Source organism: Pteropus medius, unplaced genomic scaffold (genome assembly GCF_902729225.1).
Source record: "Pteropus medius unplaced genomic scaffold, Ma_sr-lr_union100, whole genome shotgun sequence".
Lineage (NCBI taxonomy): Eukaryota > Metazoa > Chordata > Mammalia > Chiroptera > Pteropodidae > Pteropus > Pteropus medius.
This window is the reverse complement of record NW_024353787.1, coordinates 366,712-394,435: the sequence shown is the minus strand read 5'-3', so window position 1 is coordinate 394,435 and position 27,724 is coordinate 366,712. Positions and strand designations below refer to the sequence as shown.

Genomic DNA, 27,724 nt, shown 5'->3' with positions numbered 1-27,724 from the left:
TGCTGAACTTTCGAACTAGGGAGTATGATAAGATTCCCTCCTTTAGCAGGCGAAGGCTCCCTAGCCACCAGCAAGCGTCAAGTTATGTCTCTGTGGCTTCTAGCCAACAAGCTCCCTGTCTGAATCATAATCCATGGTGGGTGGTAAAACGGTAGGTGAGTCACTGGAGGTGTGCAGAGTGACCACCTGAGACAGCTCCGAGGTCCCAGGTGCCATATATAATCTAGGCTGCATAAAATTACCTGCATTATTCCAGACTCCCTAAGAATGTTTCCCAAATGATGAATTCTCTCCTAAATGTATTAGAAAAGCTGAAAAATATGTTTCCCAATAAATTAGCTTTCCTTCTGAGATTTAGTATGAATTTTAAAAATAGAGATTCTGTTTAGGAAAAAAGACATACTAACCATCCACAGAAAACCCAGTACAGCGGAAGTTAAAAAAAAAAAAAAACTTAGATAAGATATAAAGAAAAAGAATTTTTAAATCATACCTGATCTTGGCTGGCAGGTAAGGAATCTGTAGGAGTAAGTGATTGTGAGAGCCCTACTTGCCCTGGGGGCATGTATGGGTCCCTAATGACCTAGTACCTATGTTTTCATGGGACATGGAGGTGAAAGATCTTTAACCTGAATACAGGAAATAAAATCTGAAGACAAGATTGAGAATCCTTAAGCCCTAAAACCACTAATATCCTCAGTGGGCAATGAGTAAACTAAAACAAACAAACAAAAACCCCTGCCAAACTAGAGAGACAGTGGGGATGTGGTCCTGTGTTGTCCTAGCCTTGGATCAGGGTAAAATAAAAAATAAACAAACAAAAAACTGTCTCTCCTGAGAATTCTCTGCCTCACACCTCCACTAATATGCATTCACCTAGCAACATACTCACCTTATCTGTGTATCCTCAAATACTCCAAGATGAAAATTTAAAGTGTTTCTGGATTATTAGGACCTATAGGTGCCTGGAAGAAGCAAACCCCAACTCTCTCTTGAAGAATGCCATTCAACCCAGACCTCAAAGATTCTCAGAGTTTCAAGTAACATGACTTACAATTAAAAACAAAAAACAAAAAAAGACTCTAACCACACAAGAAAACAAATCCCAACAAGTAGAAGCAGCAAATATTGTTATTATTACCTACCAAATATAATTTAATTATGTTTAATGTTGAAATGAATTAAAGAGGGAATTTAAAAGTACAACCAAGGGAAAGGTTATGAATAAAGTAGATGGCCTTCCCCAATGTGAAAGGGCCTCATCCAGTGCATTGAGGGCCTGAATAGAAGAAAAAGTGGAGGAAGGAGGAATCCACCCCTTTTGCTTGCTGCCTGCTTGAGTTGGGACATCTCCTCTTGTCTTCTTTGACCTTCGGACTGGGATTTAATCAGCAACCCTGGTTCTCAGGCCTTTGGATTCATGCTGAATTACATTGCTGGCTCTCCTGGGTCTCCAGCTTGTAGACAGCAGATTGTGGAGCTTCTCAGCTTCCATAATCATGTGAGCCAATTTGTCATACATATGTATGTATGTATACATTTGGAGAACACCGGCTAATAGAACTAGAATATATGATAGTACGAGCAAATATATGCTATCACTTATTGCCATACTTTGTTAATGCAAAGTGTGTTCCTTAAACTGCAAATCTTGCTGGCAGAAACCCTATCCAAGTGGGAGGATTTGTCTTCTTCCTACTTATGCACCAGCATTCTTAACTGCAAGTAACAAAAACCAAACCTGGGTGTTTTAAACAGGAAAAGAAAAAAGCATTCAAAGAATATTAAGTAGCTCATAGAATCAGTGGGAGGACTGTAGAGAAGAGTCATATTCTGGACTACACAATGAGAAACAGCCAAAGTCAAGTTGCAGAACTGGTCTGGTGATAAGAATACTACTACCACGGCTATGAAGCTCTAGACTTACAACTTATACCAGCGATGCCGCTAGCATTGAATATTGGACTCGTCACCACCCCTCAGTCACTGCTTTTCCAAGAATTGAACTTCCTGAAACCAGTTTCTCTAGCTAGCTTTGAGGTATGTGTGCCTGACTGGCAGAGCCTAGGCCACATGCCAGTGCTCTAGCAAGGGATGTGGGAAAGGAAGCCCTCTACTTTCAGCTTTTGCAGAGGATAATAGGCCCTATATCTCAGATTCATAACCTGAGGGAATTCACTAAATGTAGGACAGGGGGTTCCAATCCTGGGGGCCCAAAAGAAGTATCCAGCAGTATCCATTAAACCCTTAACCTTCAAGACCACCCCTGCCAGGAGCATCAACTTTGGCCTGGTGCCAGTATACCTCGCAGAGCCTGCTGTAAACAAGACTCACAAGTTGTAATGATCTATACTTAGAGCTGGATATTGAATGAGGGTTGATTTAAGTCAGGATCAAGCTACCACTAAGAAAACTGTTATCTCCAGTACAACAGAAAACTGGGAAATTAGGAAGCCACGTTCTTAACTATTGGTTCAAATAACATGCATCTTAGCCAAAACCTGGGGAACAGGAAGCCACTGCCAGAGCTGTCGGCTCCAGAACCATGACATTCTAAATCCTCATTTCCCACCATTTAACTCAGTTCCAGATTCACGAACCTTAGGCATGGATCTGATCGGCGAACTTAAAACACATCTGGAGACCTAACTGTAAGGAGGTCTAGGAAATCCAATTTAGCTTTCCAGTCTCTGCAGCATAGAGAGGCAAGATAGGAAGGGATTGGTGCACCCACTGAGCAAGTGACCTAGTCTATCTGCCTCATGTGCCACCTATTCCACCTTATTCAATCTCTGAATGCTGCACATTAAAAATAATTTTTTAAAATAAGCAATACATTCATATGGTAAAGAAAATTCAAACGTTATCACCACTAGACAATGAAAAGTCTCTTACCACGTTTGTCCTCCAGTCCTCCAGTTTTCCACCCAAGAATCATTGACTTTTACCAGTTTCCTTTTTTATCATTCCAAAAATAATCTACGCATGTGTGTCTATATAACCCTCTCTTTTGTTTTACATATATAGAGCATAAAATATTGTTTTTCTTTTCCCATCTACTTTTAACAGCAGTGGAAGAGGAGTTTTGGGAAACCTAACACCAGGTAGGGACAATCCAACAGCAACGAGAACCCCATTTCTTTTTCACACAGTCTTTAAAAGAATCTTTCTTTATTTTTTATAAAATATTTTTGAAAATATTTAAATGGTACAAAAATGATTAACAGTGAAAAATGAAAATCTCTTTCAAGTTCATTTCCAAAAAGTAGCTGCTGTAGTTTGTGTATCTATTTATCTGTATCTATCTATTTATAAATGTGTAAAGAGCTATGTGTAAAAATAGCTCTTTACACATTTATATATGTGTAAAGTTTTCTCTTTTTTTTTTTCAGAATTAAAAAAAATAAATCTATTGGGATAATATTGGTTAATAACATTATACAATTTATGTGTATAGTTTTTATGCCTTTGAATTTCTTCCCCTACATTGTTCCAAAATCTTCATTGGCTAGAGTGTTGGCTCCACTTTTGCGTCACAGCCCTGCAAGCTATTAAGGATGTGGTTACAGCCTTAATTAATTCCTTAAATCTTGTGTCTCTACTGAGATTCCTCAAAGCAAACAAGCAAGCCTGATCTAACTGCACTTGCTGTTTATTGGTGGTAGACCCTTGAAAGTCAAGCTCCTAGATTCTCTCTCCGATTCTGCCAAAATTCCCTAGGCAACTTTTGCAGCAATTTAGTCTGCATGTATTCTATGCTGCAGTGGAATCCTGTTTTTGTCCTCCCAGACTCATCTCCCTCTTCTGATCACAGACCTGTGATCTCCCTGGGACACAGGGGTGGAGCATAACCCAGGACAGGTTAATCAGCATCTTCCCTGAGATTTTTCAAAGCAGAGTTGGGAGAAAGATGTTCCTTTTCTTTCCGGTTAAAAAAATTGTGATTATGCGAGTCTGGAACTGCTGGTGGCCGCAGGCCCACCTTCATGGTGAAGTCGGATTTCTCTTCCATAGCAATTTTACCCTGTATTAATAAATTTTTCTAACACTTTGTTGACATATAATTCACATAACAGAGACAAAGACCAGTGAAATTCTTTATTATAGATAGGAAATAGTCACCCTTTTGTCATATTCACAGGTCTTAGAGATTAGGAAATAAATATCTTCAGGGGCCATTATTTAATCTACCACACAGGATAAAAATGGAACATTACTCATAATGCTGTTGTGAGCATTAACAGAGTTAACACGTGTAAAACTTGTACATAAATAGCTCTCAATAAATGTTGGCTACTGTTTTTATTATGAACCATGTTGTTCCTTGGCCATCTCATGTCTGAATACCTTTTATATTTTGAGGGAAGGTCTCATTTATAGGTCTCAGTTGAGGAAGAAGCCCAACTTGTATTATAGAAGTTTGAAGAGACGTAGGTATTTGCCTTCCCTCTCTCTTATCATCTAGGCATGGGCCAATACCTGAGGCTTAGCTAATAAGATGCTCATACCTGGGAATCTGGAGTCTTACAAAAATTCAATTTGAGATTATAAAGGGCTGCAGCAATGACGTCAAGAATCTAGCAGCAACAAATGTCCAGTGGTGGTGCAGGGAGTACATATACTTTTCCTGTGGTAAGAGATGATTAAAGCTATCTAGCTTCTTTTAGCCAGACAAATGGCTTTATGTTCATTTTCCAAGCCTGAATTTCCCTTTTTCCCTTTCTTTCTATGAGGTACATAATATTCTTCTGACAAATTCCTTTTTTACCTCTAAGTTAGCCACTTTTGGCTTCTATTGTTGCAACCGACAACCCTGATTGGCACTCTATAGTGATCTGCTGTTTATGGCAGTTAATTAACTGTAATTGTTTGATGTCCAGATGATGTGCCTTCTGAAGGTAAGACATTGAGGACTTGATTAGAACAATTTTACAAGCTGAAACATGTAAGATAGAGGTAATTGGTTATATCACCTACAGCAAGAAAGGGAAAATTCTAGTTTAGTTTTCCCAATTCAAAGCAAATTTTAAAATTCGGAACCATCATGAAATGTGGCAAGAAGACTTTCTGTGTCTATCTAGCACTCTGGAACTGTTGAACATCTGGCTCAAAATGTACTAATTTTCAACAAATATTACAGGGACAACTGGATATCCATATGCAAATGAATGAAGTTGGACCCCTACCTCACCACTATACACAAAAAGTAAATCAAAGTGGATCATAGGCTTAAATGAAGGAACTAAAATTATGAAACTCCTGGAAGATAAATAGTAATAAATCTTTGGACCTAGGATTAAGCAATGGTTTCCTAGATGCAATATCAAAAGCACAATTGATGAAAGTAAAAATATACCAAATTGGGCACCTCAAAGTTAAAAATGTTGTGCCATAAACAATACCACTAAAAAAGTAAAAAATCAGCCCACAAAAATCAGCCCAGAAAATATTTGCAAAATCACATATCTGATAAGGGACTTGTCCAGCATATATAAAGAACTCTTATAATTCAATAATAAAGACATACAGCTCAATGCAAAATTGATAAAGAATTTGAATAACATTTCTCCAAAGAAGAGATACAAATGTTCAATAAGCACATGAAAAGAGGTACAGCATCATTCATAATTGGTCATTAGAGAAATGCAAATCAAAAACAACAATTAGATATCATTGCATACATATATGATATCAGCCTGACCTCTGAGGAAGCAGGAGGAGGAAGAACTTCGAGTTCAACCAATGATTGATGGGCAACCAATGGCCAATAATTCAATCAATCATGCTTATATAATGAAACCTCAATAAAAACTCTGGGTAGTGAAGCTTTGGTAGAGTTTCCTGGTTGGCAAACACACTGATGTGCCAGAAGAGTGATGTGCCCTGACTCCACAGGGAGAGAGCATGGAAGCTCTGCCTTTGGGACCCTCCCAGGCCCTACCTTATGTGTCTCTTCATTTGGCTGGTCTTGACTAGTATTCTCGATAATAAAACTGTAATTGTAAATTTAGCACTTTCCTAATTTATATGAGTCATTCTACCTATTATTGAACCTCGGGAGGTTATAGGAACCCCAAAATTTATGGCTAGTTGATCAAAAGTGCAAGTGACCTGGGAATGACTGAAGTGCAGCTGTCATCTGAAGTGAGAGCAGTTTTGTTGGGAACTACACCCTTTAACTTATGGATTCTGCAGTAACTCTGGATGAGAAGTGCCAGAATTGTATTACAGTACACTAATGTCAGAATATTACCATATGTGGAAAACGATAATTAAGTTAAGGATTTTGAGATAGGGAGTTTATCCTAGATTATTTAGATGAGCCCTAAATCCAATCATATAACTGTATGACAGAGTCAGAGAGAAATTTGACACAGACAGAAGAGGAAAAAGCAATGTGACCATAGGGGCAGAGACTGGGATAATGCAGCCACAAGCTAAGTAATGCTGGTAGTCACCAGAAACTGGAAGAGCCAATGAACAGATTCTACCCTAGAGTCTTCAGATGTCTAATAGCCCTGCCAACATCTTTATTTTGGCCCAGTGAAACGAATTTCAGGCATCTGACCTCTAGAACTGTGAGAGAATAAATTTCTGTTATTTCACGCCACTAAGTTTGTCATTTGTTACTACAGCCATAGGAAACTAATATATCCCATTTATGGATGAAACTGAGGCCCAGAGAAGTGAAGAAACTTTCCCAAAGTCTTCCAACAAAGCCAGATTCACATTCAGACTATCTGGCTCCAGAGTCTATGCTCCTAATGGCTACACTATCCATCAACTAATAGAAGTTTCTCACTGCTCGCCATCTTACTATGGTTGCCACATTCACTTCTTCACAACTTCTGAAGGTCTACTCCTTACAACCTCACCTTTGGTGCTGATTTCTACATTATAAGCTCTTTCAGACCAAAGGAAACAAAGGCATTCCCAGCTTACCTCAGGAAATGGGAGTTTATTGTTGTTAAGATTCAGAGATAAGGACCATAAAAAACATCTCAGACTGGACAATCAGGCTTTGTGCAACTGAACCCTTGTTCTTTGCCATTTAAGATACGGTAACAGCTCTAATGCATAAAAAAACAACTCCATTCATCACCCATCGATGGTCATTTACTGCTTTCTCCCCAAGTCACTCCTCCATCCTCCTGACAGTTCATCTCTGTCCTTGACCCTACTTCTCCCTACTACTTCTACTGATGGCTTTTCTCTTTTTTCTCCTTATATCTCCCTCTTGATTTCTTCTTTCTCCCAGATGCTATTACCTCGTGGTTTTTGCTTATGCCTTCTTTTTGTCTGCTGTTTCATGCATAGTCAAATGCCTCATAAAGAGATATGTTTAGGTGGGTTGAACACTGATTTGGTGCCCTTATTAGTCAGAGCACTCATTCTAGACCGCTTCATCCTATTTAGATTCCACTCAATATACTCAGTTATATAATTTTTTAATTTAATAATTTTGATATTTGCAATATACTGGAAATTCTATCCTTTGCAATATTTAATCTTAGAATGAAAAAAATGTTAATGTCAACTTAAACAAATGCACAGTAGTACACAGTTTTTCAAAGTTATTTTAGAGGGTATGCAAAACAGTTGGCTCGTTGGCTAACTCTTTATTGGAGTCTTATCGCAAATGCTGGGAAGAAAGGTTATGAGTTGAAAAGTAAAGGAAAACTAGCTGAATACAAGTGCCTGCACTGAGAGAAACTTTCTGATTGTTAATAATAAGATCTGTGCTAAGCATTTGAGATACATTATCTCAGTTAATTCTGATAATTAATCTGTGATGTAGGTTGATTTTACAGGTGGGCAGACCAAGGCTCAGAGAAGATGTAACTGGCTTAGGCTTACCTAAAGTGATCAATAATAGAGCTGCCTGACTCTACATCTGCCTGATCCCCAGTTCCGTGTTTTAACCACATCACTGCTATATGAAAGGGAGAAGAGAGGCCTTGTTACTTCCCATCTCTGGAAAGGGGTAGCTGAACCAGCCACAGCTAGGGGAAGTGGCAGTCAGAGTCACATCAGCAGAGAAGAGACATAGGAGCAGTTCAGGGCAGGAGAGCAAGAAGACCCAAAGCACTGTGGTACCTGTTGCCAAGACTCAACAGGTTCTGTAACCCAACAAAGGAAGCCGGAGTGACCTCTGGTGGCCTACGAAGTCACCATTCTCACACCATATCGAGAGTTAGGAACCGAAGCTTCTGCTGTCTTGTCTTGTCTTGTCTTGGAGGCCTGGGATAAAACAGTTGCTACTGGATGATTATTCCCCCTTTGTTCTGTGCTCCTTTGATATTCATAATATTTAGCTATATCTCTCTTTTTCTCTTTTTTATTTGCCACCTTCTACCAACTTCCTATTCAATTCCCCTCCAATAGCAACATAGTATAGTGACTAAATTCCTGGACTCTGGACCCAGACTTTTTGAATCCCAGCCCTACTCCTTAGTATCTATGCAATCTTAGTCAATTACATAAATTCTCTATACCTTAGTTTCCTTTTTTAAAATCCTACCATGTAAATTTACATACTTCTGATCCATTGTTTTTAATAGCTGCATTAAATGTACCATACTTTGTTCAATCACTGCTTGAATGATGAATGTTCTCTTTAATCTCAGCATTTGGCCAATGTGAACGATGCCGCAATAAACATTCCATGTAAATATATTCCAGCGCTTTCCTTTTATAGGGTGTCTTCCCAGAAGTGAAATTTGTTGGTGAAAGGGTATGTTTTCATTTTTAATAGATGTTACTGGAATGCTTTCCGAAAAGGCTGTACCAAGTTATAGCAGTATATAATAATGCCTCTTTTTAGCAATCTCACCAGCAATAAACATATGAATTTTTAAACTTTCACTGTCTCCTAAGTCTAAAGTGATATCTCATTGTTATTTTAATTTGCAATTCCCTGGATATTAGGGAGCTTGAGCATTTCTCATATGCGTCTTCTCCATTCAGATTTGTTTTGTGAATTATTTCTTCATATCCTTTGTCCATTTTTCTTTTGGGTTGTCAGTCCCCTTCCTGCCAGTGTGTGGGAATCCATCTTACATTATAAATATTAATTTTCTGTTCTATTGCATTTTATCCCAAATTTGTTGCTTATTTTAAAATTTATTTAAAGGTTTCATTAAGTCAAGTAGATCTTTCTTTTCTGAGTTTACCACCTCGGTCTACTCTTATACCTAGGCCGTACTTACTGTCTTCTACATTTTCTTTCTTCCATTTCTTTTTTAAAAACTATATATGAAAGAAAAAGAGTTACTTTTTTTCAAATGTTTTCCCCTTTAAATTATATGTACGTATTCGAATTTTACCGAAATGTTTTCAGCACCTTCAGTTTACACAGATACTTTGCGGATAAAGTGTCTTTTTTCTTCTCGGCTATATCAAGGTATGATTGACAAATAAAAAATTTACTTATGTTGTACAACATGACTTTTTAAGGCCTACAATGTGATGATTTAATATATGTGTACATCATGAAATGATTACCACAGTCAGGTTAATTAACACGCCAACACACCATCACTTCACACAGTTACCTTTGTGTGTGTTAATTTGTATAATTTATAATCTAACTGAAAATTATCCATTTCTTCTAACTTTTCGAATATGTTGCCATCAAGTTGCAAGTAGTATTCTCTTATAATGCTTCTTATCTCTTCTGCATCTGTGATTGTCTTCTTTCTCATTTCTAATCTTAAATATTTTTTCTTTTTCTTAGTGGGTCTTTTAAGGAGTTTATCTTTTTTAAAAAGCTTTCAGATTTTTTCATTCTTTTTACTAGTTTATTTTCAGTTTTACCTTTATCAATAATCTGTTTCTACTTTCTTTTAGTTTATTTGTTCCTTTTCTAATTTCCTAAGACAAGTTTTAATTTAATGGCTTTTTAGTACTTCATTTTCAATAATAAAGGCAATAAATCTATAAAATTTCCTCTGACTTCAGTTTTTGTTGTATATTATAGGTTTTAATCTTAAGTGTTCTTTTTCATTGCTTTCTAAATAGTTTACAATTTCGCTTTTAATTATCTCTTTGATTTTGATATTATCTAAGAGTATGCTTATTCATTTCTAGGCATCCAAAGGTTTTATTACCTTTTATTATGTATTTTTAATTTTATTGAATTATGATTAAAGTGTGACCTGTAAGCTTGCTTTTTTAAAAGCAATGTGCTAATGTTTTGTGACCCAAGTATATGGTCTAATTTGTAAATGACACATGTTGATTTGGGGTGGCGGGAGAAAAGATATTCTTTATTCAGTAGACATTAGGTTCCATAAATAACTAGTAAATCCAATTTGTTTATTCGATTATTCAATTCCTCTATGTCCTTGCCTATTATTCAGTACAAAATCTGTTTAATCATAATGTGATTGAATTCTTATTAAGTTCTCTTTGCCTTTCTAATAGTTTTTGCTGTATAAATTTAGCTGTCATATTGTTTAGTTTATGATTATTAAAACTTCTTAAATTATATTTTTCATTATTACATCATGTTACCCCATTTAGTGCTATTTTTTAGATTCCTCCTGATGTTAACATTGCCTCTTCTACTCTCCCTTTATTTAGCATTTGTTGGATATGACTTGCCCACTCCTTTATTTTCAACTTTTCTTTATCACTGTGTTTGAAATCTTTTTTTCAAATATACGGTACATAATTGGGTTTATATTGAACTCAATCTACCAACCTCTGTCTTTCAATGAAATAGTTCAGTATATTTACATTTAATGGCAATTGATAATACTTTAGTTCTGCCAACTGATACTATTTTATTATTTATTTTACTTTGCTGAGTCCTCTGGTTTTATGAAATTACCATTATTCTCCCTTTTTCTTGTTAGTTTTTGAGTTCTACCACACTTTTCCATTTTACGTATGATTTTTTCCTTTCTCTATGCTTATTATTGCACATATATTTTGCTACTGTTGTTATATTTTTTAAAAATACATTAACTATTTGCCTTATGAGATACCTAGTTCCTTTCCTTTCCTTCTCCCAACAAGATAAAATCTTTTAGAATACTTTTATTTCCCCATTCTCCAGTCACATGAAACCTTTAGATGGGTTTTTACCACTTTTTTTCTCCTCACTACCACTTCAGTTCCTCGATTTTGCTCAGACAATGTGGTACTCTTTGTTTCAGGCTATAATTGGAATTTCCTTCCTGTAGTATGTTTCTCCTATCTCAATAATCATTTTTTTACCCTTTATATTATACAGTTCCAGATAATTTATTAATATTCTAATATCCACTAGATATATATTACATATTTCCAGGTAGCCTATCAGTATCAAATGAATAGCCAATGGATATTGATAGACTATCTAGAAATATATATATAACTGATCACCTTTGTAATCGTATGTATTCTATCAAATACACTTAAAAATATTCAGAGGAGTTTATAGCACACACAAGAAAGGCTAAGAATTCCTACCCTAGACAAACCCAACTGCCCCTACAACTTCAATGACCATTTCTACACCAATGGCTCTCCTAATTTGTTTCTCCAATCCAGACTTTTCTTGAATTTCAGACCCGTATTTACACACACACACACCTTTGAGAATCCCAACTGATACTATAAAGGAAACTATAACTCGAAATGTCCAAAACCACATTTATATATTCCTCTCAAGTCTGGTCTTTGTCTAATGAAAACTTTCTCAGAAAATGGTACTGAGAAAGCCAGAAGCCTACGAGTCATGCCTGAGTCCATTTCTCTCACCTCCTTACCTAATACTCACCAACATCTATTCATTTCATCTTCTAAACTTTGCTCAGTCCACTGGAGATCGTTGGTGACTTTACCTGTTTTAGTAGCATGGGAGGGGCAGAAATCAGATGAGTGTGGGTTGATGGGTGGTGGGTGGAAGGTTTGCAAAAGGAGATAGCAAATATAGACAACTCATTCAGAAACTTTGGGCAAAGAATCCTGGAAGATTTTGGAAGATCGGTATCCTTCTTTCCTTTCATTTTCAGCCCCAACTTTAGGCCATCTATGCTCCTGGGACAGACAACTGCTGGCACCAGTAAATAGTCTCAGACCTATTGCTGAGCTCTCTAGAAGGTACACTATCATAAAAACACCCACAGGTGGGAATATGAAAGAATCTTTGTGTGCCAGGAGGTGGGAGTTTCCTTGCAATATTGTAAAACTAATACTATAAGGCATGCATTTGGACAGATACAATAACCTCTTTACTGTTCTCTTCTATCCACCTCCAGCTCTCCAACCTGTTCTCAGGAATCTTCTCAAATGTAAATCTGATCATATGTAAGCTCTTTTGTTCCCGCTGCTTTTAAGAAAGGTAAAAAATCTCATGACAGCCAGCAGGGCATTAAATGCTCAGGCTCCTGCCTTCCTCACTCTTCACCAATTTTTTTTCTCCCCTGACTCTGCATTCATGCTCTGTACCACAGCCACTTTAGAATTTCTTTTGATTCTTCAAACACGTTATGGTTTCTTCTATCACTGGACTTTAGATACACTGCCTTCTCTGCTTGGGATGTTCCCACCCCCTCTTTGCTTAGTTAATCTCTGGCTCAAATCAGACTTATTCAGAGAAGTCTTCATTGCTCTCCAAGACAGAGTAAGACTTCCATTGTACTCTCTCAAAATACCTTGTTTTTTCCCTTCATAGTACTTGTCACAGTTTTTAATTGTATATTTGTTGGTGTGATTGTTTGATTAATGTGTATCATCTCTAACAGAGTGGAAGCCCTAGGAGGGCAGGAACTGTGTCTCTTTTCATACCATTGTACCTTCAATCCTAATAGTATAGTGCCTGGCACATGAAAGGTACTTAGTAACGTGTGTGTGTGTGCGCGCGCGCGCACACATGGCTTGTGTATATGACTAGTCAAGTGTCTGGATACACAAAGTAAAGCAGATCTGAACTGTGGCGACCTCATAAAGAGACACCACACTGAGTGGCTGTCAGAGCAGCCCATCTGCTTCTCTCAAGGACATCTCTCTGGTTGGGCTACTGTCAACTGCAACGTAATAGGATATACCACCTACTTGTTTGGTTTCTGAATCATCTGAACCCACCCTCATTCAGCAATGTGAACTCTCAGTTTCAAGGACAGAGAGAACAACCTTGAAATAATTACCATTTATTCATTCAACCAATATTTATTCTGTGCCTACCCCTACTGTATTCAAACACTGTGCAGAGGTTGGGGAAACACAAAAGAATGAAGCCTGATTATCATTTTCAAGGAATTTCTAGTTATGAAGCACAGACTTGTAAACAAATTATAACTTCTCGTTTTAAAACACTAATATTACAAGGCATGGTCAGAGTTTTAAAAGATCACAGAGAAAAGTGTGACTATCAAAGCACTTAGCAAAACCCTAGCTAGAAGTGCTATTTAGAATGATGACCCAAGGGACAAACTTTTAAACCTTCTAAGCTCTAACTTTGAACCAGTTTAGACCACAAGGAAGCAATTTCCTCAGACCACATTAGACAAGCCCCTCAAAAAGAAATAACCATCACTAGGTTGCTATTTATGCCCTTGGCTTTTATTGGACATAACAAGAAATACCTGTATGAATTTTGCTTTTGCATTTGTTGTTCAAATCTTCTTGACTGCTTTGTTATGTCATTCACTGGTTCCTAATAAAGTCATATAAGAAACTACCTTAGAATTTAGTGCTATGGGGAAAAAAAACAAAAACAAAAACACCTATGATCTGTCTCCCCTGATGAACTGATTCCTTTCAGATGACAAAATCTATTCAACATGTACTGTTTTCATTTTTACCCTGGCAGTCAGGAAGCTCAGAACTAAATTTCAAATTCAATCATGTGCAATCCCAGATAATCATAATTAAAAGATAATTATAATCTTTTTCTTTGGCCCTAAGGTTCTATTTCTAGTTTTCTAGCCTATTGTAAACTTCTTTATGTCCTTATGGAAAAGAGATAAAATAAATTTTACATCTGTTATGTATAAGCATTTTAGAATTACTTCTGCTATTTGTCAAACATAAATGCAAACAAAACAAAACCCTTGACCTATGTTTGCATCTTTATAAACTTTGGAGAAACTGGGGAGGGCCCAGAGAAAAGCAACAGAAAGGGACAAAGAATGGGACTGAGATAGTATGTCCATATTCTCCAACTCAAATATTGGAGCACATTGATCCAGCATATCACCTGTGAGAAGAGAGTATCTGAAATTTAGATTGTTCTTGAAAATCCCAGATATATGTGGAAGCACACAGATCCCAGCAGTCATCATTATTTAATGTATGCGAATAGTTATGAAAAGGTTTTAACTTTTTTTTGGATCACAGATCCCTTTCAAGATTTGTTGGAAGCGCTGGATCTGCTCCTCAATAATCATACAAGCACAGTTTCTGAAAGCAGAACCCTCCTGTTATGTGTCTTTCTTCAATAACAGAATCACTTTACAGTGGCATTGCTGTCGAGAATTCGGAAAAAACTGAGGAAGCAGCTGAGCTGCCAAGTCAGACGAAGAGACTGGCTTATCAGCTATCAGCTGAAGTTAACACTCTGACACCATTCTTGGATGGTTTAAAGTAGTTGGTGTTTTCTGTTTGTTTTAACTTTTTTCAGTAACAGACCCCTCTCATGAGCTGATGAAGGTATTGGTCATCTATCCTAAAATACACGCACGCGCGCACACACACACACACACACACACACACAAAATATTGCACACAATCTCACGAGATTGGTGTACTTCCTAAAGTCCATCCTCAGATCTCGGGTTATGCTCAAGTGAAGACTTCCCAGGAATTAGGGGAATGCCCTTGAGGACCTTTTAGAATCACCCTCTCCTTTAGCTCGAGGACTAGAACTAGATAAGAGGAGGTTACTGGACCTGAGGACACTGACTCCCGCGGGCTCTCAACAGGCCCTTCCGAGCTTTCCCCTCCCCCATGCCCGTGCCGCGCAGGTGCGAAAACCTAAGGGGCCACCCCGGAGCGACGGCTCGGGAAGGAGTGGGGGGGATGGGACCCTGGGAGGGGCGGAGGCGGGGGTGGGGGCCTTCCCCAGGTTGCTTAGTGACCAAGCTCTCCGCCTAGGCCGTTCCATTTCTTCAGGAGGGGTTGCCGTGGGCTGGACCGTTGCTAATGGACCACCCGGAGCGGCCCTCTTCCGGCTTTCCTCCCTCTACCGGGTGGTGGCCAAGTCCGTGACGTCACAGGAGGCGGGGTCAGCGCCGCTGCCGGGTGCTGGAGGCGCCATTGGAGCCGGCTTAGCTTGCGATCTCCTCCGAGGAGCTGTATCTTGGGCCGCAGTTACAACCGCGGCCGCTCCTAGTCTCCGGCCGGTCAGCGGCATGGCGTGTGGGGCGACATTGAAGCGGCCCATGGAGTTCGAGGCGGCGCTGCTGAGCCCGGGCTCCCCGAAGCGGCGGCGCTGCGCCCCTCTGCCCGGCCCCACTCCGGGCCTCAGGCCCCCGGACGCCGAGCCGCCGCCGCTCCAGATGCAGACCCCACCGCCGGCTCAACAGCAGCCCGCCCCGCCCGGCAGCGAGCGGCGCCTTCCAACTCCGGGTAACCGAAGCTGCGGGCTTGGCAGGCAGCCAGGCCCTGGCATTTGGGGGTGGGAGGAGGGTTATGGACGCTAGTCTAATTCACCCACAGACCCCTTCTTTGCCCTGAGAAAAGGGAACTGGGGTGCCGCTGGGCCTGGTCGCTTCCGGGGATGGGAGACATCCGGGAGGGGTAGTGGGGCCACAGTGTCGGTTTTCGGTTTTCCTGGAGCTGGAGAGCCTAGAGGGGTCGGCAGCAAGAAGATGGGAATATCTCTGACCGCTTGGGGCCCTCCCGGTTCCCCTAGCCCCCTCTGTCTCTGCTGCCTGGGCCTGCACGAGGCGCCCTGCAGATCCAGTGGGCAGTGGAAAATTGGATTCCACTCACGAATCCGGCCTTGAGGATGGGGGTTGGGGGCTGATTACTAGAAATGGGCCCGAGCGTGTGCTCTTTAGCACTCTACTGTAGCAATAGGGGGACCTGATTTCTAGAAGTCTTTAGGGACCAGAGGCCGCCGCAGAAGTCATGGAATCCGATTTCATCCTAATTCTAAGGGACTGGCCATGTTCTTTTATTGTATGGCTATTGTCTTGTACCATATATGGCTTGAAATCGGTAGGTCGTTAGCTAGAATTTGAGTATCCTTAAACATACAGAGGTTCCGGAAGCAAGAATTCAACAATCCGTAGCAGAGAGACTCGCCTTCAATAAGGGATTCCAAATTGGCCAAGAAAAGGGGAGGGCTTGTGTGACAATAAAGTAAAAAAAGGAGGAAAAAAACCCTAACCACTGTGCAGGAGTTGCGGAGAAAGCGCATCAGAATTAATATTTAGAAGTTTTAAAGGTCTCCCGGAAATGGGGGGAGTCTCAAAACTGGACTTTAGCAAGGCATTTCTTTGTGTGTTTTTTTTCTATTTTTCAAGCATAAGCAAAACCTTGGGGTGCCTTAAAATCATTCTTTTCTCACCCCTTTTCAGTTACCAGTGTTTTTAGGCTTTATTTCCTCCTGTATCCACAATGCAGTTTTCAGGCCCTCATCCTCTCCAACCAAGATTCCTGCAGTTCTCAGCCAAGCTCTCCTAGACACTATCCTTACTCATGTTCACCTCTTCTTTATGCTGACATTGAAAAGCTTTATCGACTATAACCATATCTTACCTAATCAGTCTTTTATACATTTTCCAAACTCTGCCTTTGCCCTTTTCCCCCAGACCCTCTTGGCTGTCTGTATCCTGGCCATCATGCCCTTCTATTTCCTTAAGTCTCCCATCTCTTACTTGACTAACCCAGCTCCCTGAGGAACTCTGATCTACTTTAAATTCCACAACCACCTAGTGTTGCAAAAAGCCTTATGTACTGAATGAGAATGTTTGCAGAAGTTCTTTGTAAAGAGCCCTTCAAAAGCAGGGGTGTAGATGCCCAGTTAAAGTGATGTTTTGTTGTTGTTTTTCTTCCACTACTCCTACCGATACCCAAAGATAGCCACATAATTTTTCTGGATCTCTCTTCTGCAAATAAAATTAATACTTGCCCCATCTACCTCGATGGATATTATGTAAATGATTTATTTCTTCCAATACCACCCTCTAGGCTAATTCTGTTACAGTTCACATTACAGCAAATAATTAATAAATGATTGTTGAATGTATATGGAAACCTGAATATGGCAGAGTGCTATCTATAATGGGGTCACTAGATTTTTAATTAATCTTAAAATTTAATCTTTGCATAGATTATGCAAACTAACTTCTTGGACATTTTTATGTTAAAATATTTTATTTAAAATATTTGTTTCTTAATGCTTATTGGAATATGGTTCTGTCATGAAAGAAAGTATGAACAATTCATTATTCGATGCTTTGGCTTAAGAAAAGGATGCCTCTGGATTAAAAAAGGAAGAATGGGGTAGGAAATATTAGTTGCTATACAAATAGAAAGAATAAAGCCAACTAATAGAAAAGTGAATTTAAAAATCAGTGACTTCACTTTGTAACATCCTAGTTGTTACCTCAAGGGTTCTTAAGTTCTCTCAGAAATGATCAAAAAACTATGTTTTAAAACTTCATTTAAAAAAAATGATATGTGTCTTTTTGTGGAAAGGGCCTATAAAATTAAGTATTTTATTGCTTAAATGAGTGAGGTGGATACCAAGCATACAAGAGGCTTGCTGACTTCATGGATATGTCTGTAAACATGGAGTGAGTCTAGATGCAAAGCAATTAATTGCTCGTGACCTGAGGGTTGGGGAATAACTTGCAGATTGAGGTAGCATTTTAGCTGGGTCTTAATGTTGTGGCTCCCCATTGCAAGGAAAGCAAAACTGCTTGAGCAAAGGCCAGAATACCCACAAATTCAGGTTAGTTTAATGCAACTGGGTTGTAGTGGGAGATGGAACTGGAATAATAATGGGCTTAGTCTGATATAACTTGGAAGAACAACCTCATAATAATGGGAGGCAAAGATTAAAATTATTCACTGTTAAGAAGAAAATGCCTTTTCTTATTTCATGTGGCCTTGAAAAGAAAATCACCTCTGCTTCCTTATTTTTCTCTGTGCATACCATGTTTAGATTCTTGGACTTCCTAGTCCTTCTACCAGCCTCAAATTTGTATCTTTACATTTGTTCACTTTGCCATACAGGAGACAAGTTAGAGGTTTATCAAAGGCCTTCTGTTCTCACGAGAATTGTCCTCATACTTGTCCTTTCTTGTTTCAAGTCTTTGCAGTTCCTTACAATCTTGTATCGTATCTGGCAAGTATATACTTGGAGAATAATACATTTTAAAGATGAAACAAAGACTTCATAAAGTCAAGGATCTAAAATATGAACTTCATAGTATTAAAAGAAAGCTTCGCTTCTACTATTTTGTTCCAGTGTTTAGGCTGGGCGTTACAGAATTTAGCGATAAATGGAGCAACCGTGAGTTCATGTCAGTTCCTGGGCTGTACCATCACTCATGGAATTATTAATATCTTTGATTTTGATTCTCACAACTTTATTGGACAGGCATTTAACATTTATATTGCAGAACTAGCCTAAGAGTCTGAATGACTTCCCAAGGTCATAGTCACACAGCTGGGAAGAAGCAAAATAGCATTGTTAACACTTCCCCCATTAAAAAAAAATATGGCTATAGCAAAATATAAATTAGAATAATGTGAGTTGAGGAGCTGATAAATTTTTCTGGCTATTGTTTGATAAGGAGGCTTTAATATCTGGAAAGTGAATATATATTCTGCCACAAAATTGCAAAACTTGAAAACCATATTCTTCCAGATTCTTTGTTGTCTCTAGGAGTGTACTTCAAAGTGGTTAGTGATTTGTGTATCCTGGACTCCTTTTAATAATGTTAAATTTGGTTTGTGATTACCTTCACTCAGAATAGTAATCTGAATCCTACCAAATATTGCCTCTTACAAGATCAGAAAATTTGTAAGTACAGATCATCAATTCCAAGCAACAAATCTCAGGGCTTCCCCTGTCTGTGAACATAGTAATTTCTACTTTCCTCTTCTCTAAAGATCTTGAGTCCCAAACAAGATGAGAGCTTCACTGTTAGAAGGTCTTAGGTGGTAAGAGACTCACCTCTAATGCTCCAGTTTGTGAAATTGTGCAACTTAAAGGAGATAAAAAAAAAACAGCTCCCTCTTAGGTTGAAGGGTTTTTTTTTCCTCTTGTAAGTTGTTCTAGTTAATCCTATAGCAAACAGCAGATCTGGTCTTCGTTGTTACAGGAAACAAGCAAAGGGAACTGTCTGGGTAGCTTATGCCAAAATAGCTGCTATTCTCTGTATTGCTGAAATAGCAACAATAAGAGGGCACACTTTGCGGGTTCTAGGTGGAGTGCTTTATTCAGTATAAACATTTTTCTTGTTAATATTTATAACATGGGAGGGATAAGAAGTTTGAAGAAATGACAGAGTGAATGCTCAGATTTGTTTCTTTTTTATTTAGAGCAAATTTTTCAGAATATAAAACAAGAATATAGTCGTTATCAGAGGTGGAGACATTTAGAAGTTGTTCTTAATCAAAATGAAGCTTGTACTTCAGAAAGTCAGCCTCACTCCTCTGCACTCACAGCACCTAGTTCTCCAGGTAAGCACACTTTAGTTTGCACAACGCATTTAAGGTTTGTAAATGATATTAAAATGATTTTCTAATCTAGAATTGATTTTGTCTAAAGTAATAAAATTTGTAAAGTGTATGTATTATATTACTACTAATAAATACTTTAAAACCATAGAGTCATGAAATTGGAAAAGACCTTAGATTGATTCGATTGGGCTTCCATCCACCCAATGCAACAGTACCCTCTATAATTGCAGCATCTGATACCATAGCCACTAGCCACATGTGGTTGTTTCATTTTAAATTAATTAAAATTTAATAAAATTTTAACATTGTTTCTCAGATGTAGTAGCCACATTTCAGGTACCTAGTAGCTACATGTAGCTGTTGTATTAGCACAACTATAGTACATTTATGTCATCGAAGAAAGCTGTGTGACTGCATTGCTGTATATCATTGACAAATGGTTAGAGAGGATGTGCTCAAAAATAGAATCTTGGGGTTGGAGTGAATCTTCATGGTCATATAGTTTAGCCACCAGTCTTGCCTGCCATATCCTGCAAAGAGTCGACAAACAGGCCATTGCTTGAACATCTCCAGAAGTGGTGAACTCTGTCTCCTTTAACAGTAGAGGAGTTTATTTGCTCACAAAGTATTCCACTTCTTATTAGTTCTAAGAATTAAAATTACCTTGATTAAAAATTGTCTCTTTGTAGAACACAAATTGGGATTGGCCAGGAGCTAGAGGAAGAGGGAAATGGGGGAGAAACTGCTTCATTGTTAAAGGGTGTTACTTTGGAATAGTAGAAATGTTTGGAAACTAGATAGAGGTGGTGGTTGTACAACATTGTGACTATACTAAATGCCATCAAATTCGTCACTTAAATAGTTAATTTTATGTGAATTTCACCAAATTAAATATTGATCGATTGATTGATTGATTTAATTTTATGCCTATAGCACCTGGTATTCCTAGGTGCTTTCCCACCCAAGTACTAACCAGGCGTGACCCTGCTTAGCTTCCGAGATCAGATGAGATTGGGCACGTTCAGAGTGGCATGGCCGTAGACTCAAATAATTTTTAAAATTGTCTTATAACCCAAAGGTTTTGACTGTGGAACAACATCCTTTCTAACTGCTCTTGCACATACACGAATGACAGACCTTTCAGTGGTAATAGTTAGCAAGTCTCCATTTTCTCTCAAGATTTTAATAATATAATTTTGAAGTAATAGAATATGTTATGGGTAGAGGAGCAATTACAAATAATAATTGGCTAGATGTTTTGGTCAAGTTTCATTTGTAGAGAAAAAAATTTGATTTAAGCAAAAAATAAATTTCAGGGTATTAAATAGTTTAGACACTAAGAATCAAAGAAACAGGTTCCAGGCTAAGCTTTAAAGAACAACTCAGAACTGGGCTATCAATGGAGCTGCTGCCTTTATCATGAGCAGGAAGTCGATTTTCATGTTTTCTGGCATTCCAGTGGATAATTTGGTTCCTACTTACTATCTTATGAACATTTCACTCTTCTCAGCCTAGATTCAAAAAGGGATCAAGGATGAGATTTGTAGTGCCTTAGTGTCTCCATTCATACTTCAATGACTTTGCTAACAGTTTTTCATATTAGGCAAGTCACTTGGTCTCCTAAGTGTCAAAATTCTAACCTTTTCCTATCAGAATCACCTGTGGAACTTAAAATATGCCCAAGCCCTACCCCAGAATTAAATCAGAATGTGTATCTTTTTGTTGTTAATTTCACAGACAATTATGATGCACCACCTTGGTTAAACATAGATCTAGATGTTCTCAAAGCATCTGGGTAGTTCTTGTGCTGTGACTCTACTTTCTCTAATCCAGAATAGAGGCTTTATGTCATCTTTAAACTTTTTCTTCTTGTCCTTTACCAAATGTTCCCTGAATCTGAGCTCAGGTTGTTGGCATCAGAACTATTTTTCTCTATGCAGATCAGCTAGTATACCTGGATACATGTTGTTCCTCCTACTTAACTTACTTTTGTCCTTGCTTTGTAAAACAAATGTCAGAAACTCAGAAAAATTTGTGAAAATATTCCATGTAAAGTAGTGGAAAATATCATATTTCTAAACATTTTTTATATCTTAGGACTATTTGTAGGATGTTAGAACCTTAGAACTAAAATTTATTATGTAAACTAGATTTGTCTTTTGGCCAGGTTCCTCCTGGATGAAGAAAGACCAGCCCACCTTTACTCTCCGACAAGTTGGCATAATATGTGAGCGTCTCTTAAAAGATTATGAAGATAAAATTCGAGAGGAGTATGAGCAAATCCTCAATACCAAACTAGCAGGTAGGCTGAGGCAGTGGCTATGCCATTGTTAATGAGGTTCAGTGAGTATTAACCCCAGTTAAGTAAATGGTAATATAGGAGTAGGACATTCTGCAAGAAGGTTTAATGAGTTATATTAAGTTACTCCCCTTGATGGTTCTAAACATTTTATTTATATTTTATATGGGAGGACTTTTCATTTACATTTCTAAAATAAGATAAACCAAGCTTTTCTGTTGAGAATTTCCTATATGAACAAAGGCATTGAGTGGGTTATTTGGGCTAGCTGGCCTGTAGACTGGTGGTTAGGATAGTGCTGACCCTCAACAGGTGGTTGGGAAGCATGGTTTATAGTCCAGTGTCCCAACATAATCAGACTTCCTGGTGGGAGTCACTTTGTGGATGTGGGAAGTCAGGCACCCTGTGATTTGGAGGTACATTAAAGTTTGAAAAGCACAGGTCAGGAAAGAACAAAGGGAGTGATTAATGATGGCCACAAGTTAGAGCCTTTTGTGAAAGGAAGGGATCTAAATCAGGAGTAAGAAGTACCTGTTTAGTGAAAGAGAACAGTGTTATGAGCAGAGAGAGGTTTGAGGCAACATCGTCTTCTGGTAACTTGTTTCCTAATCTGGTGACCCACCACATGGTTCCTCAGAATGTTAATAAGTCTGCTTGAAAGTGGGAACTGTTGGTTTAACAACAGAGTTAAATGGATTTCTTTATAGTAGACCTTTTTTGATCTTTTAATATACCAATGTGTATTATAAGAAGAAACTGGTATGTCATTCCCCTCTCCTACCCCCCTCCCAAATTATTCACACCAGCTGGCTCTAAGTCACTTTTGTGTTCACAGATGTCAGACAACCTTCTGTCTAATGAGTTTCCCTTTAGGAAGGTTCTTCTGTGGAACTCTACAATTAGGTATTTTCTCTTAGATTTATAGTCATCCCACCTCTTTCACTCAGTGTGTGTGTTGAAATTTATAGCATGATAAAGTGCAGAAAAGAGCTTCAAGCTTCAGGTCATATAGGCGATGTCCTAAAATTTGCTTGTCTGTGGTAGTGAGCATATCTGTCTGTATCTTGGAAAGCCATTAGTAGGAAATAGAGTTATGGCAGGGGCAAGATTATTAGGAAAATGTTATGTTATAGATGATCGATAACCAAATCTAAGAGCCAAGGTTTGGCTCTGGGATCTAAGAGGAAGTAACAGATATCAGCGTGACTATTGTAAGGAGGGCCTGAGAATGGATGAATTAAACAGAGAAACTAGATGTAATCCTGACACTTGATTCTTGAAAAACTGGGGTGAGTTACTGGGGATAGTATATAATGTCTTTCCCCTCACAGAACAATATGAATCTTTTGTGAAATTCACACATGATCAGATTATGCGACGATATGGGACAAGGCCCACAAGCTGTAAGTATTACCAAGTTTTTCTTTGAATTTCCCAACTCCCAAGAGCAAAAATTTGAAACTGAATACCTTATATCCTAAGAGCAAAAAGACCCTATGAAGTAAAATAATAGCTAGCATGTAAAGAATACTTACATGCACAGCACTGTGCTGAGCTGTTTAAATCCTCACGAAGTTTAAATTCATCCACAATAACCCTATGAGGGAGGAACCATTAAATTCATCCACAATAACCCATATGAGGGAGTGGTAAAGATAGCACTCAAAGAAGTTAATAATTTGTCCAAGCTAGTGGTTCAGCCAGGGTTGAAACCTAGGTAGTCTGACTCCAGTGCCAATTTATTACGTGGCCTTCCCCTGGAAAAGTAGTTTCAACTGTTAATTTATGGAAGTTGATTTTTTTAGGGTAACTTATCAAGTGTATGGTCAGAATTTCTTAATTCTAAACATCTTGCAACTACTAGTTAGTTACTCAACGCATAATCTATAAATAGCTGTATATCTAAACAAAACAACCGAGCCAGGTTTCTTAAATTCTTGAGAATTTAAGTGATGACCCATATCCTTCATGCAGTTTATCACATTTACCATTAGTTAATATTTAAAAAGCATAACACTATATTTTTTACTATTCTTACACTCTTTTGTTTTTAATCCTACTTTATAGATGTGTCCTGAAGCTTTCTTGCATATCTGGGTACCAGGTTTGACCTCAAGAGACGGCTGCTGTACACTTTTTGCAACTGGTTTGATATCACATTTCAACTCCAACTTTGCATCCTGAGAACACTTAAATGTTTCTGCAGGTCCATTTTATACAACTTGAAAGACCTTAAAACTTTCTGGTTGCCACAAGCATATCTTTCTTTTCTGCTCATCCAATAAACAGCTGTGCCCTACTGTGATAGATTTTCCAAACAATACCTGGAGCAGCAGTTTAGCAAAATATGCCCTCAGTGGCACTCAACAAATGGAGTTTCCCCAAGCACAGTTCTGTAAGAAGTGTGTGTGAGAGTGTGTGTATATGTGTGTATGTGTATTTTAAGTTATTATTTGTATTGTGCAAATTTTTTTGATCTTGGGGATCCTGGCTGTGAATTTGATGCACGACAATTATGGTTAAAAACATTTGCTTGATCTACAGAAGATCATTAATGTTTTGTGACCATATAAGTTGTAACAGTGGGTTGTTTTATGTGTAGGTATTACTGTTAAATACAGGGACTGTTTCCAGGCACAGAATATGAATCATACGTTAGGATGGACATTAGATGTGATTATGATGACATAGCTCTGTGGTCCTAGGTCTACAGATGTGTGGTGAGGAATTAGAACCAACCGGAGACGGGCCGTTTGACACATGGACTCTGCCTAGCCGTGTTAGAAAAATACTTTGACTCCAAGCCTTAAAATACCCACATGGAGTCTGTGCTCACCTCATTCACACAAAGAGCTCCCGTGGACACTGAACCTCTGAAAAGAAAAAAAGTCTCCCCAGAATCAGGAACATCTGGGTTTGCTTGGGAGCATACCATAGGTTGAGCACGGGGCTGGGCCAGGCCCCGATGGCACTGCTACTTGGGAGGAGCCACTTCACCTTTGTATCAGTTATCACAGGTAGATTTGGATCCTTTGGTCAGCTTCCCCCAAATTCTTTTGACAGGTGTCCATGTTCAACTGCTTGATCTTTGTTTTGGCAACCCCCTACCCGAAGTTGCTTACAGACTGTTCTTCACCTTGTTTGTAAGGCTGAGGAACAGAAAGTAGCCTCTGTTTTGAGGAGGTGGAAGTTAAGTACACACTTATTTTTTACTGTGACTTGTTCAGGACCACATTTTACAAATGCCTTGTTTCATTTATTGTTTCTGGAAAGGAAAGTTCTATTAAAATTGTTTTAGTTCGAATATAGAATAGTTTTTTTTTTTAAATTAGGGCTTATTTTGAAAAATTCTGAGTTTAATTCAAATGTATGCCAATACCTTCCAAAGTAAGGTAACATTCGGTGACAGTTCTGATGAGATGGCTTAGAGAAATTTCTGGGATATTCACATTGGAAGATTCCTTATTAATGAATGTCTTTGACTTAAATCTAACCAAAAACTGCAACGTTATTCTTTGTACATTTTCATTATATAGTGTTAACAAGCTTAGTTGCAAACAAATAAAATACTTAAGCTATTTGTTTACCTTGCCTTCTTAATACTGTGATAATGTTTATTAAAATAATTTATGTGAGGCTGCTATATCCATTTCCCTTGTTCAACACTACATTTAAGAGTTATAGACTTTTTTTTAAATCCCAGCAGTGATCTTTTGATGATTAAAGAATTATTATACTTCATATTTGAAGGGCAGTTTGTTTCATCTCTTCTCTTTCCAGGGTAGTCACTTGTTCCTGGAAGAGGAGCATAGCAGTGGCAGTAATGGGAGTGGCCTTACAGTGGGATAGTCACACCAGAACAAAGGAAGGGCAGCTGTAGGGGCCATCGGAAGTCCTGAAGGATAGACCAGGAATAGGGAATGCTGCCAGACTGAAGTCTTGTTACAAATCAGTGTGATATGCCCACTCACTATTGCAAGCGTCGGCCCCATTCCTCCTAAGTGGCTTCTGGCTGGAAAGTAGAGTGAGTTTCTATAAGGAAAATAACAGGCTGTTGTATTATGATATGATTGCCCTTTGGACCACAGGATAAAACCACACCACCATGGCTGGGTTTTAGGATCTCCTCCAAAGGGACTAGACATGTTTACTGTTTTAAGACATTTCCTAGGACCTGTCTTATGGGGACCTGTAAGGTAGGTCTTAAAGACTAGCAAAAGGATTTCCTGCTAGATCTTGATTTCTAGGACTTGAATTTAGGGACATTCCCAGGTAGAGAAGTGTCTTTGTCCCATGGACATAGGTCAATGCCCAGGGAAGAAGTAAACCTACAGAGATCTATAAGGATGGACCAGAACCTGTGGTCACAGAACAGCCATATCTAGTGAGCTAGTTAATTTTTTTTTATCATTTTAATTTTATTTGTTATCTTTAGCAAAGTCTTAAGCTTAAGGGGCATGAAAGGAGTAAGTGTCCCTGCCTAGGTCAGAGGGTACAGCAGAGTTCCAAAGTTCTGAGGCAGCAACAATTGTTAGGAACTCCCCAAGGAGAAAGAAGAACGTTAGGAGATGTAAGAATTTGGGCCAACTTCCATACATGGTGAGTCTTCTCTGCCCACCAGGAAGGATTGCTTGGCTAATATTGTAGTTAAAGGAATGGCCTTCAGATGTTTGTAGCCCTAGGGTTTAGTCTGCTCTGCCATTAACTTGCTATGTGAGCCTTGCCAAGTTACTGAACTTTCTGAGCCATAGTTTCCTTATCTGTAAAACAAGGGTAATTGTATGTACATCATTGGGTTTTGTTTTCAAATGCAAGATTATATTAAATAGTCCATGTAAAGAAAGTATTTAGCACAGCTTGGGATATAGAATATACACTTGAAAATGTTACAGTAGGTTTCTTTCAGTGGTCTTCATTAGCTCGGAAGACCTAAATCTTCCTTTCAACAGCAGTGATTCTCAGCTTTCCGGTATGAAGAGCCCCTTGTTAACATCAAAGTTTCACATTCTCTTATTAGAATTTGTACTTTTAAGTGTTTGACTAAGAAAACAATAAAAGATGAATGACAAATGAATTCAGTGATGCCTTTCAGTGAATCTGTATTTTGTTATTCACTATATCAGAGATCAGCAAACTGTGGCCTGTTTTTGTAGATAAAGTTTTATTTGAACATTGCCACACCTGTGAGTTTGCATGTGGCTGCTTTCACACTGCGACTCCAGAGACGGAGACAGTATGGGCCACAGAGTTGAAAATACTCTTTGGCCCTTTACAGAAAAGTTTGTGGGCCCCTGTAGCATGATATGCATTTGAAAAAGCCCACAAACAAGGTCAACTCGATACATCATGGATTGGTGGACACATGCCCTAATTTATCATTCCTAGGGGAGTTACACCTCAGATTGAGGTATGATGAAAAAATCCACTGCTTACAAGTGAAAACATTGCCAAAGCGAGGTACAAAAAAAGCTAATGAACTTTATAGAGCAGTAATTCAAGGATGGAGACAGCATACTATTGGAGGTGGGGGAGGTTTACAATGACTAGTTATTTCATCTTCGGCCTATTTGAAATTCTAGATACAAAAGTGGTTTATGAGGATTTTGTTTTTACTAGAAGATAACATGAGTTTAAAGATAATTGACTTGTTCATAAGGAATGATGACTTCTCTGCTGCCCTGGCGAGTCCTTTAAAATAGCTTCAGAGAGTCCTACAGTCTTCTGTAGCTACAGTGAAACTGGACCTTGGATAAGGTGAACACCTTCAGGAAGAAAGGAGCAAGTTTATCATAC

At 38.5% G+C, this 27,724-nt stretch overlaps 1 protein-coding gene, 1 long non-coding RNA gene and 1 pseudogene across 2 annotated transcripts in view; 2 read left to right on the top strand and 1 right to left on the bottom strand.

The window, feature by feature from the left end:
• The window catches only part of LOC120593282 (uncharacterized), a 62,512-nt gene extending 55,066 nt beyond the window's left edge, over window positions 1-7,446 (top strand). The window contains exons 4-5 of the long non-coding RNA XR_005650335.1: window positions 3,070-3,104; window positions 5,141-7,446. This is a non-coding gene — a long non-coding RNA (uncharacterized LOC120593282). The remainder of the gene's footprint in view (window positions 1-3,069; window positions 3,105-5,140) is intronic.
• Window positions 7,447-15,207: 7,761 nt separating this feature from the next.
• AKIRIN1 (akirin 1) lies at window positions 15,208-27,005 on the top strand. The gene is made up of 5 exons (XM_039851067.1): window positions 15,208-15,558; window positions 19,492-19,632; window positions 21,800-21,934; window positions 23,263-23,334; window positions 23,999-27,005. The coding sequence occupies exons 1-5, from the start codon at window positions 15,342-15,344 to the stop codon at window positions 24,007-24,009; spliced, it is 576 nt and encodes a 191-aa protein (XP_039707001.1). The 5' UTR covers window positions 15,208-15,341; the 3' UTR covers window positions 24,010-27,005.
• LOC120593331 (uncharacterized) lies at window positions 20,557-20,675 on the bottom strand (annotated as a pseudogene).
• Window positions 27,006-27,724: the final 719 nt, after the last annotated feature.

Bases quoted from the DNA above. Each gene is read 5' to 3' on its own strand.
- AKIRIN1 (XM_039851067.1), top strand. From the start codon at position 15,342: ATGGCGTGTGGGGCGACATTGAAGCGGCCCATGGAGTTCGAGGCGGCG. The intron at 15,559-19,491 runs GTAACCGAAGCT...TTTTTTATTTAG, and splicing joins GCGGCGCCTTCCAACTCCGG to AGCAAATTTTTCAGAATATA. The intron at 21,935-23,262 runs GTAGGCTGAGGC...TTCCCCTCACAG, and splicing joins CCTCAATACCAAACTAGCAG to AACAATATGAATCTTTTGTG.